General features: G+C 41.0%; 1 protein-coding gene across 2 annotated transcripts in view; it reads left to right on the forward strand.

Annotated features, from left to right (window-relative positions):
• LOC120540979 (acyl-CoA dehydrogenase family member 10-like) overlaps positions 1 to 14407 on the forward strand; it is a 49727-nt gene that overhangs the window by 24682 nt on the left and 10638 nt on the right. For both annotated transcript variants that reach the window (XM_039772196.1, XM_039772195.1), the window contains 7 exons: positions 284 to 465; positions 1446 to 1596; positions 2468 to 2613; positions 3258 to 3431; positions 6564 to 6967; positions 7109 to 7249; positions 9784 to 9921. In XM_039772196.1, coding sequence (XP_039628130.1) covers positions 284 to 465; positions 1446 to 1596; positions 2468 to 2613; positions 3258 to 3431; positions 6564 to 6967; positions 7109 to 7249; positions 9784 to 9921 — 1336 coding nt within the window. The remainder of the gene's footprint in view (positions 1 to 283; positions 466 to 1445; positions 1597 to 2467; positions 2614 to 3257; positions 3432 to 6563; positions 6968 to 7108; positions 7250 to 9783; positions 9922 to 14407) is intronic.

Here is a 14407-nt window from a genome sequence, read left to right on the forward strand (position 1 = left end):
CATCAGCAAACATCACAGTCCATGGGGACTCCTGTCTAATCTCGTCTGTCAACCTGTCCATTACCATTGTAAATAAGAAAGGTCTCAGAGCTGATCCCTGATGTAATCCCACCTTTGTCACTCCTACCACAGACCTCACCATGTCACACTTCCCTCGTTCATATCCTGTACAACTCTTACATACTTCTCTGCCACTCCCGACTTCCTCATACAACAGTCACAGAAAAAAACAAAATTACTCATACCGTTCTTGTTTTCACCTGTCTGTTTTTCTCATTTTTAGCATCATTGGCACTCCGTTCTACCTAATGGAGTATTGTTCTGGAAGAATATTCAAAGACCCAAGCCTGCCAGGACTGAAACCCACTGAGAGGAGGGAAATTTACAAAGCCATGAACGATGTACTTTGTCAAATTCATAAAGTTGAAATTGAAGCGGCAGGTCTGGGGGACTATGGGAAGCATAGTGAGTAGACTTTGTACACCATTGCAACCTAAAGCTTTATAATCCTTCACAGCATTTGTATCTTTTAAACATGTTTAGTGATCATAAAAGGGAGTCAATTAGTATCTGTCACTTTGGTTTAGTCAGAGCAAAGTGCAGTTTAAGTTTAACGTGTTTAGTAAAACACACGATAAGCCAGAAGGATAGCCTACTTATTCTTATTGTTAATATTATTTATTTGGCCAATGCCAAGACAAGGATTGAATTGGTGTTTCATTGTGGGATGAGTAAAACTGTCCTAATTCATTATTGGATTGGTCTAATCTTACAATCTGATCTACCCTCCCATAAAAAGACACACACACTGGCCCTGTCCAGTTAAGCACTGGTTATGAGTGACACCTACACTGCCAGTCGCTCCTCAGAACTCCACATACGGACTGACTCACTAGCTTCAACATGACTAACACACTGTTGTCCCCAGATATATCCTAGACCTAAAGTTAACACACCTTGATTGATTGAGGTTAACCCATGTTAATTAAAGCCACTTCCCAACTGGTCGATCTCAACAAGAAATTGAGGAAAGATTTTAATTAAAGGATCAGGAGATGAAACATGATCAAAAATACAAGTAGGGGTCAATATCAAAAAGTCAAACCGATCTTTCACAGATCCAGAAGCCATGCTGTTGTCATAGATGCCGTATGCGGCTTAGCATTGTCTTCCTGAAATATTCAAGGCCTTCCCTGAAAAAGATGTTGTCTGGATGGGAGCAAACGTTGCTCTAAAACCCGTATATACCTTTTAGCATTGGGCTTTAAATTCCATCGTGTTACCCGCTGCACCACAATCCAGCTATTATAGTGATTTTAATTCTGACTTTAACATGCCCCAGATTCTCCACTGCATGACCACGTTGCCGTTCCCATCTGATCTAGATCGGGTGGCGAGGCTTTAATCCAGAACACTCAGACTTGAATATTGTTGTGTGCCCTCAGGCAGATACATCGAGCGGCAGGTGCAGACGTGGACAAAGCAGTACAAGGCCAGTGAAACGCATAAGATCCCATCTATGGAGCGTGTCATGGAATGGCTCCCGCAGCGTGTCCCGAAAAATGAGAAGACCACGGTTGTGCATGGAGACTTCAGGTATGGCAGAGGTACAGATTCAGTGTCAGAGTCACTTGCAAGAATGAGGACTTAGTCTTATTTCTAAAACTGCTCAGAGATACGATGCAAAATTAGGAGGTTCAATGTAAAGAAACTAGAAGCACAGGAGATGTTTTGAGGGGTATGCATTAGTCCTGGAGGGCCGCAGTGGCTGCAGGTTTTCATTGTAACCCTTTTCTTCATTAGTGACCTGTTTTTGCTGTTAATTCACTTCCTTTGAATTAATTTTAATTGACTTGCTCTTGAAAACTCCAATCCCTTGTTTCTTTTTCCTTAATACAATAAACCAAAACATGACCAGCAAACTGTGTCCGTCATACAATATCAGAAAATAAAGAAAGGTGAAGGCCTCAGGAATGTTGATTTGCTCAAGTTAACAAAACATTTTAACAGATCTCATAGAAAAGAGAAAATTAGCAATTTTGGAAATGTCTGATATTGCACAATGAGAGCAGCAAAAAGCCATGGAATTAAAGAACGGGTTTAATTATCAACAAGACTCTGAGCCTAATTAAGCAACTGGTTGGAGTTTGAGGCCCTGACTTGGATGATCTTCTGCTGGTTCCCTCACTTCACATTTCATTTTTGTTTGGGTGCCATTTAAGGAAAGAAATGAAGAAATTCAGTAGAACAAATCTTAAAAAACAAGTCAATTAAAATGAAAGGAAAAGGAGTTAATTAACAGCAAAAATCGGTCTAAGAAAAGGGTTAGAGTGAAAACCTGCAGCCACTGCAGCCCTCCAGGACTAGAATTTGAGACCACTGCATTAGTGTCATTGATCTATCTTAAATATTTACAATAATTTTGAAACCTAAGTCACGTGTGGGTCCCAATTTTTGGTTTTTCTAGACTGGATAATTTAATCTTTCACCCGGAGAGACCAGAAGTTATAGCGGTTTTGGATTGGGAGCTGTCCACTTTGGGAGACCCCATTTCCGACGTGGCCTACAGTTGCCTGGCGCATTATTTGCCTCCAGAGTTTCCATTGCTCAAAGGTAAATATCTGCTCTACTTGTGCTGTGTTAAGAAGCCCCAAAGCAGGAGGTAACTTGGCGGAGAAATCTTTTCCAAAGGAAACGTTTTCCTCTTGGGCCATGCCAATCAGTTTTATTAGAAAATACAGTTGTGGCTGACTCTCATGACACTAATGTGACTTGCATCACTGTCACAGAAACGTGATGATTCCCAGTCAGTCAGCACGAGTGAAGCACAGAGATGTCTCCCACTGGTGCAGATCCAAGTATTTAAAATCCAATCTCATGTTGTAAAGAGGAAATTAATTTTTCACTCTAAACGGAGATCCATTGTTCCTTTTATATTTGCTGTGCACTCTTCATGTAGTCCTGCAGACGTAACTAAAACAGAGGAAAGGAGTGAATGTATCACTTCATATCATGAAACCCACAAATGGGCCCATCCACGATGACGTAGTTTACTCCCTGAACAACTGAAGGTGGCATTTTCATACTGTTCAGGGTCATGTTATGGGCTGCACTGAAAAGGACGTCCCTTGCGCTCTCTTTATTGTTTTTTTTTATTATATGGGAGAACAAATGTAATAGTAAGGTAGATAACAGTATTTATACCCCGTTTCCTGCTCAGTGATTGATGTTTTTTTTTCAATTTTTGGTTTTCTGAGGAATAAGCACCCACAGCTTGCCAGAACTGGGAATTCCCACTGCAGAAGAGTATTTTGCCATGTACAGCAGCAACATGGGAATCGAAACCGTGGAGAACTGGAACTTCTACATGGCTTTCTCTTTCTTCAGAGTGGCTGCAATCCTGCAAGGTGTCTACAAGCGTTCGCTGCACGGTGAGAAATCCAATGGTGTAAGAGCCATTTTTCTAGTTATTTAAGTTACTAGGGGGCTCTGCCCTCTGCTCACCTCGCTCGCCAACCCCTGGGCGGGCGCTACGCACTAGTCTGTTTGCGGTTCTGACGCTCGCGTATGGGGATGCGGACGTACAATTTAAACAGATTGTTATTTTCATGGGAATTGTTACATATTGTGATATAAACACAGACCAGACATCGTGAAAAGGTTTGGGGCAGCCACCCGTATAATATCCCTGGCTGCAAAAGGCAAAAGAGTTGTTCACAAGACTGAGTTCCAAACAGAACTGATTCGGAGATAAGATGGTGGCTTTAAAGGCCCATATAGGAAGTGATGTCATCTAAGGGTCTAGAACCAGAAGTGACGTCATTGAAGGGCCCGGAAGTGGGTCCTTCGGAGGTGCCGGAACCTGGCAGGATTTCTCGCGAAAGGTCTGCTGAGAAACTGAAAGACAGTCAGTGCAGCCTGCCGCCCCCGGTCGGATGTGGTATTACCGTTTCTTAAGCCCTTTAGCTGCCTTCTACTCGCATGTGTGTGACAATTTGTATAATTGAACTAACTATTTTACATTACAGCGCATAATTAACCATATTAAAAAATAGTAAAACATAATAATTTGAAAGTAAATGGTGTTTCATATTGCATTATTTGTTGCATAATATGATTTTGTTCTGTTTGGTTTTGAAATTAACACACAAATACTTTTTAATCTTATACTTTTACTGTAAAATTTCAGTAAAAGCAATTTTTTTAAATAAAATTTCGTCAATATCGCATTGAATTTTGATTCTGTGTTTGTAGGATTTATATAAAAATGATTAATACAAAATCTGCCAAAAGAGTGGCAGATCCTGCTACAATAAATAACCACGCTGTTCCTGTTTCAAACTGAATAAAGCTGGTGTCACTAAAGTACTGAGACTCAGTTTCGTGTTTTGGGGTGCAAGACAGGGACTCATACGTTACAACACACACACACACGTAGTAACAATGCTATAGTAAACTATACGCTCGCACGGATGTTGACTATACGAGTGAGGCACACTGAGTGAGACGGAACATGGGAGACGATTACCCACAATCCCACAGTGAGAGAGAGAGAGAGAAGAACCATCAGCTCAGTTGTGATCATGTGATGCTTGGCGGACAAAGCGTATACGAACTACTCGTATTGCAAGACCTCGCTCATTTATCAAGTTAAAATTTATTACAAATTTTAGCTCGTCTTGCAAAACACTCACAATCCAAGGTTTCACTGCAACAAGATATGCGGACGACTGGTTTAGTAGTGCTGTCCTTTATTGAAATAAGTGCAGTCTTTTATTGTAACCGTCAGTACATTTCTTCATATACACAAACAATGTTTGTGTTGGCTCCCACGCCGTTAATTGGAAAATAAAACCTTCTACAAATCCCAATTTGACTCTTTTTTTCAAAATAGACAGAACACTTTACATTACAGCACTTTCCCTCGATCTGTTCCACTCCTCTGCTCCCTTGGTAAACTCGAACGCTCGATTGAAGCTCCTCTCAGTATCTTCTTATCTGCTGAAATCTTTACCGTAATCCCACCGGTCACAGATTAAACCACAATTGCCATTCCCCTCTGTTCAATGTATCAGGAATTGGTTTGCCACACCATGGCTTCCCTTTTCACTCTTCTGTATTCTCCACTACCAAGCCGTCAATAAAACAAGGATAGGATTTTGTTTTTGTTTCTGTCCTCCTGGCCATCTGACCTAACCTTTTACATTATTACATACTGTATAATATTATTGCCTAATCTTGCTTGTTTGTGTTTTGTAGATTAACTTCCATTTTATTTCGTCTTGTAGAGCACTTTGAGCTGCATTGTTTGTATGAAAAGGTGCTAAATAAATGTTGTTGTTGTCATGATTAGGGCTAAAATTTGAGGTCTTACAGCCTTTTCTTGTTATGGAAGCCATTTTTGTGTACCGTTGTCAGGATTGCTTCCTGCGTTTCTAGTGGCGTGGCCTCCGTGATTGTGACCACTGTGCTGTATCCAATCTGTGGATAATATCCTTATAAACCTTTTTGAATCCTTTTTGTGATTGTTTTTGGGGTCTTACGTGGTTTTCGATTTCCTGCCTGATTATTACTGACTGTGATTTTTGCCTCTTGTCCGGGTTTCGGTCGTTTCATTTCATTTTTATTTTTGTTTCTTTAACTCAAGAAAATCTTTTTACCTGCCGAGCCAGGACAGATAGGTACCAAAAAAGCATACCCCTTCTGTATTTCACTAGGGTGTTGTATCCCCTCCCAGTGATGTTTCTAATCAACTCAGCTGACATGTAATTTGCCTTCCTAATTACCCTTCATGCAGTCTTTACGAGCACCCAGTTACTGCAATCAGTCCTGCCCATGTGCTCACGTGTAACTCTGATTTGCCAGTAATCAACTCTACACTGCATCCTCCACATGGCTAATAAACTCCAGGCTGATGGCTCCTTCCCTTCCATCTGGTGATGCGTCAGTCACCCGGGGAAAACCTCGGCTAATGTGTGCTCCAGTGTCACTCACGACCAGTGATGTTTTCTGTCGGTCTTGTTGTTTTGTAACTCGGGTATTCTGATTTTGAAGTCAAAACTGATGTTTAGCGCATTTATTAGCATTTTTTCACAACACACTTTTCTGTTTTCTGCATCCAACACCATTTCATGGATCACATTGTTGTGATGCAGATCCTAGTTGCCAGAGTGGTGGCTTCAGAGGTCATGATATTGGGTAAGTGGTTCAAAGGTCATTTCAGTGGCCATTTTCTTATCCAAGTTTACGAATAAACCTCACATTCAAGATCTTTCAAAGCTTTTATTTTTTTGCATCTCTGGTTTTTGATCTCTTGCTCTCGGTTTTGACTTCTGAATATTTGAAAAATAGGATGGACTTTCAGTTCTGACCTCGGCCTGCTGTTTTCAACTACACGTCCCACTCGGTTTTTTACAAAAACATGTTTCTGTCTGTTTATGGGGCAGTACATTTACCTTCTCCCTTGGTAATGGTGTCGTCATTCTTCTTCATACGTAGCACTTTGCTCAAAAGTGAAGCTTTAATGAGCCTTCAGGAATTTTTTTTCTTTTTTCTTTTTGCAGGTCAAGCCAGCTCAGCGAATGCAGAAGCAGCTGGCAAACTGACAGAGCTAATGGCCAACCTCGCATGGGATTTTGCTGTCAAGGAAGGCTTCCGTGTTTTTAAATCTTTTCCACCTGTTAAGCCAGGAGTCTCACGGAACCTGAACACTTGGAGGCGTGAAGATAAGCACTTTTCTACCATGGAGAAACATTCAGCCGGAGCGGATCATGGCACTTTTGGGGCTCACCCGGTTCAAGGTCACTTGATCATCTCACCCGATGCTTTACGGCCTCAGGTTAAGAAGATTTACCAGAGTTTATTGGCCTTCATGGAGGAGCACATCTTCCCAGTTGAGCAGCAGTTGCGAAACTACCAGGTTTCTGAACAAAGGTGGACCCCGAATTCTGACATAGAGCAAATGAAGGTATTAGGAGTCCCGTCTTATATTTTATTTATGTGGGTAATGGTGTCATATTGAGCGACCTTTGGGTGAAAGTGGCTTCTTTGTCTAATTATGTCTTATTTGCAGTGTGTTTTAATGCATATTTATTATTTGTGTGTTCAGGAGAAGGCAAAGTCTGCAGGACTATGGAACCTCTTCATCCCACTGGAGCTGGATCCAGAGAGGACGTTTGGAGCCGGGCTTACCAACCTAGAATACGCTCATCTGTGTGAGCTGATGGGGCGATCGTTGTTTGCACCAGAAGTAAGTCTGAGCACGCAAATAAGGATTTGGTGGTTATTGACAGGTTATTTTATTTATTTTTGTTATAACAGCAAACAGTGTCATAACCTGTGAATTTTACATGTGTCCATCCCTCCATTTTTCATGAAAGTGTATTTTTTTGGTAATTTTTATTGCCATTCAGTGTTTGAAAAATTTCACAGGTTTCTACCTGAACTGCATTAATTAGAGAAGTAAAGGTAAGGTGTTGTACCTTGTTAGCCATTATGGATGCAATAAGAAGTCAAGCAAAATGATGCCTCTTATTGGCTAACTGAACAGATTACAATATGTAAGCTTTCAAGGCAACTTGGGCCCCTTCATCGAAAGCGTGTATATTGTAATCTGTTCAGTTAGCCAATAAAAGGCGTAATTTTGCTTGACGTCTCATATGAGAAGTAAAGAAAACTTGTGACCTTATACGTAACAAAACTGTATGGACTTTTACATTTGTAGTACTAGAAGGATCTCGCATCATCAGCCCGTATGTGATTAAGGCTTCTGCTTCATAAATGAAACTGTTTTTCAAGTGTGAAAATTTCACCAGCTATATGCATGCAAAGAATTGTTGCACAGGACGTGTTGCAATTAAGAATTTCACATAGGCATCACAATATAACAACTAGTGACGCTAATTTAAACCACCATTTGGGAAAACATGCAGAGTCCATTTTGTAATTATGGCCGTTAATGCTTTAATCAGCCTTGGATGGTGTGCTAGTACATTTCAGGACACAGCCATGTTCACTCAGTCATGCCAGTCCACCCTCGCAGGCTCATGAGGAACATGCAGACATGCAGGCCAGAAGTCAAACAGTGCAAGCAAGTAAAACTTTGTGTAATCACAATTATGAAATAACAGAGTCGTCCTTTTAAAATAGTGTTGAGCCCTTGTCAAATAATGTAATTATGCAAAAAGATTTGTGTGCACATAGACTTTCAGACATTTAAATATTAATTGAGACAGACAGAGAGAGAGAAACACATATAAACTGCACTATGTGATAGATAGATATGAAAGGCAGTATATCATAGATAGATAGATAGATAAGGCACTATATACTGTAATAGATAGATACATAGATAGACTAGTTGTCCCCCACGGCTTTGCCTACATAGTAGTGAAACAAGACAAGGTCGCGTAATCAACCGGGATGTTCAAGCAAATTATAGAAAAAAAAAAAAAGTATTTTTCTCATGAAAAGCGGACAGACAGACAGAAGTTGGATTTTCTATATATAGAGATAGGAAAGGCACTATATAATAGATAGATGTTAAAGGCACTATTAGATAGATAGATGGATGTAAAAGGCACTATATTATACATAAGAAAGGCAATGCATAATAGATAGATCAGTAGATATATAGGTAACACTCATATTTGTCCTCAAGGAGAATTTAAGACTTCTAAAACAAAACCTTTTGAAACATCCAGAGTTTATCCTTTTATTGACCTGGCTTTAAATTTCTTTTTTTACTGTTGTAGTTAATTAATTATTTTATATATCATGTTATTAATTCTGTTTTTGGTTTGGTTTTGTATTTGTCATTGTATTTCTTTACGTTTGCCTTCCTGTGTAATTTTGTTTTGTGTGATGCCCTGTCTTTTGTAATTGGACCCTAAGGAGGTGGGGCCACCTAATGATGTAGCTGGTATTCCGGCTCCAGCTGGAGCTTTAGAATGTTCATCAGCTTTGGCAGTTAGTGCTGCACTTTGTTCTGTCTCAATTTGGTTTTGCTCATTGGATTGTCTGACTTTTGACTCCCGCTTTTTCTATAAAGTAATGTTTCTGATTTACCAGATTAGTTTGCTTTAAAGCGTTTTCTTGCTACTTTTTGTTCCTGCCTTGCCTTTTCTGCTTGTATTTTTAAATTTTTATTCAGTAAATCTTTTGTGCCGGATCAGAGTTTTCGCAGTTTCCCTCTTCTCCATTTTTGTTGATATTTTCAGACTTTTAATATGTAAGGATTTTAAGCCCCATTTCGGGCCTGGCAGTCCCAGAAACCAGCCTTTTAAGTCTGACGGATGGTTGGCTGCTTCTGAGCCCTGAACTGATTCAGCGTTGGCCCTGTGTTTTTTGTTTGGGCTTTTGGCCGACCCCCATTATTTGTGATTCATTGTGGTAAAGAAATTCTGCACTCAAACTTATGAGAGCCATCCCTGGTTTTGAAGATGTCCTCAACTTTGCTGTTGCTTTCACTGTTTATTATAAGGTAACTTGTGGTCTTTTCATCTTCTATTCCTCTTCCGAGTTCCTCCATTTGCAGGTTAATTTTGCCTTTCTGAACTCCACCAGGGAAGTTCAACTCATCTGCCCTCAGCATAAGAATGCAGCGCAAAGTAAATTGGGTTAACGTTTCACTGTTGGAAATAGAGCTGTCATTACTGGGTTTTAAGGGCTGCATTTTGTTTTTTAATTAGCTTTATTCTTTTGTATGTAGTAAGTCTTGGAGAGGAGAAAGAAAGAAATGGAATCCTGCTTAGCATAACAAGGACACATATTTTTATTTTTCAGGTGTTCAACTGTTCTGCTCCTGATACAGGAAACATGGAGGTGTTGATCCGATACGGGACTGAGCAGCAAAAGCAGCAATGGCTTGTACCGCTTTTGGAAGGGAAAATCCGGTCCTGCTTTGCTATGACTGAGCCAAAGGTAAAAAAAAAAAATATATATATATATATACAGTGAACCCTCGTTTATCATGGTTAATGCGTTCCAGACTCTACCGTGATAAATTAATTTTCGCGAAGTAGGATTCTTTATTTATAAATCGAATATTTTCGCAGTTAGAGTATAGAAAACCTGTTTACGACCTTCTAAATACGTTTTTTAACATTATTAGAGCCATATAGACATGAAATAACACTCATATTACCCAATATATTAGACAAAATAAGAGAAAATAAGACATATTAGACGTTACAAATATCATATTATTACTAGGCTCACCCGCCTTTTAAGGCGACCGACTTTTATCCTCAATTTTTGTGCGCTCCATGTGTACATCAGGCATGTAAGTGTAGGGAATGAGAACATCAAAGTGCCCATTCATAACATCTCCCAAAAACCTATGTTTTTTATCCCCTCGAGTGCCTGTCCAAAGTCGTACAATGTCAGCCGAATCTGTACCGCTAAAGATGGAGTTTCATGCACTAAATAAGCTATAGATGAGAATAAGCAAGCACCATCTCCCCTGATATTTACTACGCGGTGAGGTATTTGTACTCCATCAACATTAATTATTTCCAGAGACATAATTTTGTCTATTTTTCCAGCGCATCGCGCACAAAAGCAAGGGAACGATGGGAGCACCAGAACTCTGCTCACATCACGTCGCTTCATACTGCAAGCCACAAGTAGTCTGTGATAAGCGGAATACCGCTACGCTTTGCACTCACGGGATGGAAGGACAATCCCGACCGCTTTTATATAGTAAATTATTGTACTGTACATTTAATTACACACACACACACAGTTCTTACACACAACCACTAACCTATGAAGGCACGACCTCAGTAGGAGAGTCTTCAGGTGGTGCAGTATTTTCAGCAGGTGCGTCGTTGTCTTCTTCCGCTGAAGGAGTACTAGGAGTAGGCAGTGGGTGTCTGGATGCGCGGCTGAAGAACATCTTGATAGGCAGTTGCTGGCGCTGTCTTTTCATATGCGTGAGGAGGCTTTTGTAGGGTATTGCCATCTTTGATCATATCCAAGAGTTTCACCTTCTCCTGGATAGTAAGCATCTTCCTCTGGCGCTTAGTTTTATTGTCAGAAGGCTTAGAAAAAGCAGCACGTTTAGGAGCCATCGTGGGGCTTATATAAAAGTTCTCAGAAAGCGCATGCGTAGTGACGTAAGCGTGTATGAGAAAAAAATTGCGATAGAGTGAAGCCACGATAGTCGAAGCGTGATATAGCGAGGATCACTGTGTGTCTTCTTCCGCTGAAGGAGTACTAGGAGTAGGCAGTGGGTGTCTGGATGCGCAGTAATTTGGCTGAAGAACATCTTGATAGGCAGTTGCTGGCGCTGTCTTTTCATATGCGTGAGGAGGCTTTTGTAGGGTATTGCCATCTTTGATCATATCCAAGAGTTTCACCTTCTCCTGGATAGTAAGCATCTTCCTCTGGCGCTTAGTTTTATTGTCAGAAGGCTTAGAAAAAGCAGCACGCTTAGGAGCCATCGGGGGAGGAGGCTTATATAAAAGTTCTCAGAAAGCGCATGCGAGTGACGTAAGCGTTCCGCCATTCGTATGAGAAAATTTGCGATAGAGTGAAGCCATGGCGCCAAGTGGACGCCACTGACCGCTGCCATATAGCTAGGATCACTGTGTATATATATATATATATATATATATATATATATATATATATATATATATATATATATATATATATATATATATATATACAGTAATCCTCGCTATATCAATCCATGCCTCCTACTCAGCGTATGCGACAATATATATATACAGCTTTGACTTTACTCTATCGCTGATTTTAAATGTAAGCACATCTAAACATATATCACAGATTTTTCGCTGGTTCACCGCTTTCTGCGGACAATGGGTCTTTTAATTTAGGTTACATGCTTCCTCAGTTTGATTGCCCAGTTGATTTTATACAAGGGACGCTATTGGTGGATGGCTTAGAAGCTACCCAATCAGAGCATGTATTGCATATTAACTAAAACTCCTCAATGCTATAAGATATGCTTCCCGCGCTGTGCTTGTTTGCTTCTCTCTGTCTTTCTCGCTCTCTCTGCCTGATGGAGGGGGTGTGAGCAGAGGGGCTGTTTGCACAGAGGACACGGACGCTCCTCTACAAAATGCCGCTTTATCGTGGTGCTTCTGTATACTTAAAAGCATGTATTGATTTTTGATTGTTTGCTTTTCTTTGCGCTCTCTCTGACATTCTCTGCTCCTGACGCGCTCCTTTATGATGGCGCTCCTTTGAAGATAAGATATGTTTGCTTTCTTTTAATTGTGAGAAAGAACTGTCATCTCTGTCTTGTCATGGAGCACAGTTTAAACGTTTGACTAAAGGGTGTTATTTCATGTCTAGAGGGCTCTAATAATGTTAACAGGGTGGGAGAGTTTATAAGGGCTTAAAATATATAAAAATAACCACACAAACATATGGTTTCTACTTCGCGGATTTTCACCTATCGCGGGGGGGTCTGGAACGCAACCCCCGCGATCGAGGAGGGATTACTGTATATATATATATACTGTGACAGATAGGGGTCGCTGTCGCTCCCTTGAACCCTTGACCAAGACGTCAGACACACGAGGTAAAAGTCCAAATAGTTGACTTTATTTTACCGTAACGTGCACAAAGCACTCTCCACCCCACTATATTCATAAATCAATAATCAATCACAATACAATAAACAATCCTCCACTCCCAAACGCGTTGCCACCCTTCCACCCAGCTCAGCTCGTCGTCTGGGAGTTCCCACAGTTCTTTTATAGTCCCTGACCCGGAAGTGTTTCCCATCCTTCAGTCCATGATTCCTTATCACTTCCAGGGTCCGATAAAAAGCCCTTTTCTTCCCCCCGGAAGTACGTCATTCCCCCGGGTTATACGTGAAACCAAAGTGTCTGTGTCTTTCTGCAGCATCCCCTGGAGGTCCCCATGGTATCCAGCAGGGCTGTGATGAAAAACTCCATTGTCCATGATGCCCTGCTGGAACTCTGGGCACCTCTATGTTGTAAGAAGGGCTCCACCTGGGGGTATTGGCCGAGATGAAAGGCAGGCCATATCCCACTATATATATATATATATATATATATATTGTGAACGATAGGGGGCGCTCTTGCTCCCTTGAACCCCTGTCCACGACTCCAGACACCAGGTAAAAGTCCAAATGTTGACTTTATTTCTCTTCCACAGTGCACAAAGCACACTCTCCTCCACAATACTCATAAATCTCACAATACTACACAATAATAAACAAATAACCAATCCTCCAGCTCCCAGACCGCTGCCACCCTTCCACCCAGCTCAGCTCGTTGTCTGGGAGTTCCCATAGTCCTTTTATACTCCCTGACCCGAAGTATTTCTGCCCAATAGTCCACAAGTCCTTTTCCTTCCGGGTCAGGGTAAATAGTCCCTTTCTTCAACCCGAAGTCCGCGCTCTTCCTGTGACGAACCTCCGGGTCACAGGGCACGTAAAATCCCTCGGTCCTCCCTGCAGCTCCCTCCTGTGGCCCCCACGGCATCCAGCAGGGCTTTGCATAAAAACTCCAATGTCCATGATGCCCTGCTGGTCTTCTGGGGACCTCCACGCTGCATGGAGGGCTCCACCTGGCGGCTTGGGGGTATTGGCCGGGATAAATGGCCGGCCATCCATTATATATATATATATATATATATATATATATATATATATATATATATATATATATATAAACTAACGTCTGAGAAAAAGATGGTTAATATTCAATGGTATTATTATCATCATGTCATTTCAATACTTTAGGAATGCCATTGGCAAACATGTCCAATCACCACAGGAAGTGCAACACTGGCAGTTCTCACATTGCTTATACTTGGTTATGCTGCGACAGTAAGGCCACAGTCCGGTGTTATTAATGGGCCAGAGTTGTTGTTTGAATTCCTTAATGCAAGTCAAAATCATTTTAAAGAAGTACAAAAATTTATGTCGTTAGCTTTCTTTTCGGGAATCTTTATCATCTCCTAGTTCATAAATTGAGCAATAATTTTTTGGGTTCCAAAAGCAGCCCCGTCGGTAGCTTGGCACCTTTTCTACCATCCAATCGTTTGACAGTTTCTGGTTTCATTTGTAAGGATACCTCAACACACTTCCATTTCCTGCTCATTGTGATAATCAAGATGAAGGCTTAATGAACTACAGAAATGTAAAAACAGATCAATTTTAAAGTGAACAAAACAGTAGAGCATGTGTACTTGGTCAACACTGTTGACATACTGGCAATAACTGAAGTGTGCAGTTGTGAAGGGTGGGAGGTAAACGAGCCATGGGCACATGCCCACAGTTACCAGCTCCTCAACCACTCACTAAATGCAGTTGTGGTGAAAAGTAAAATATTTACACGCTGTAAAAGAACTGATAGTTAGAGGTTAGAGGTTTGGGGCACCTTGCGGCCAACCCCATATAATT

Source organism: Polypterus senegalus, chromosome 12, assembly GCF_016835505.1.
Source record: "Polypterus senegalus isolate Bchr_013 chromosome 12, ASM1683550v1, whole genome shotgun sequence".
NCBI lineage: Eukaryota > Metazoa > Chordata > Cladistia > Polypteriformes > Polypteridae > Polypterus > Polypterus senegalus.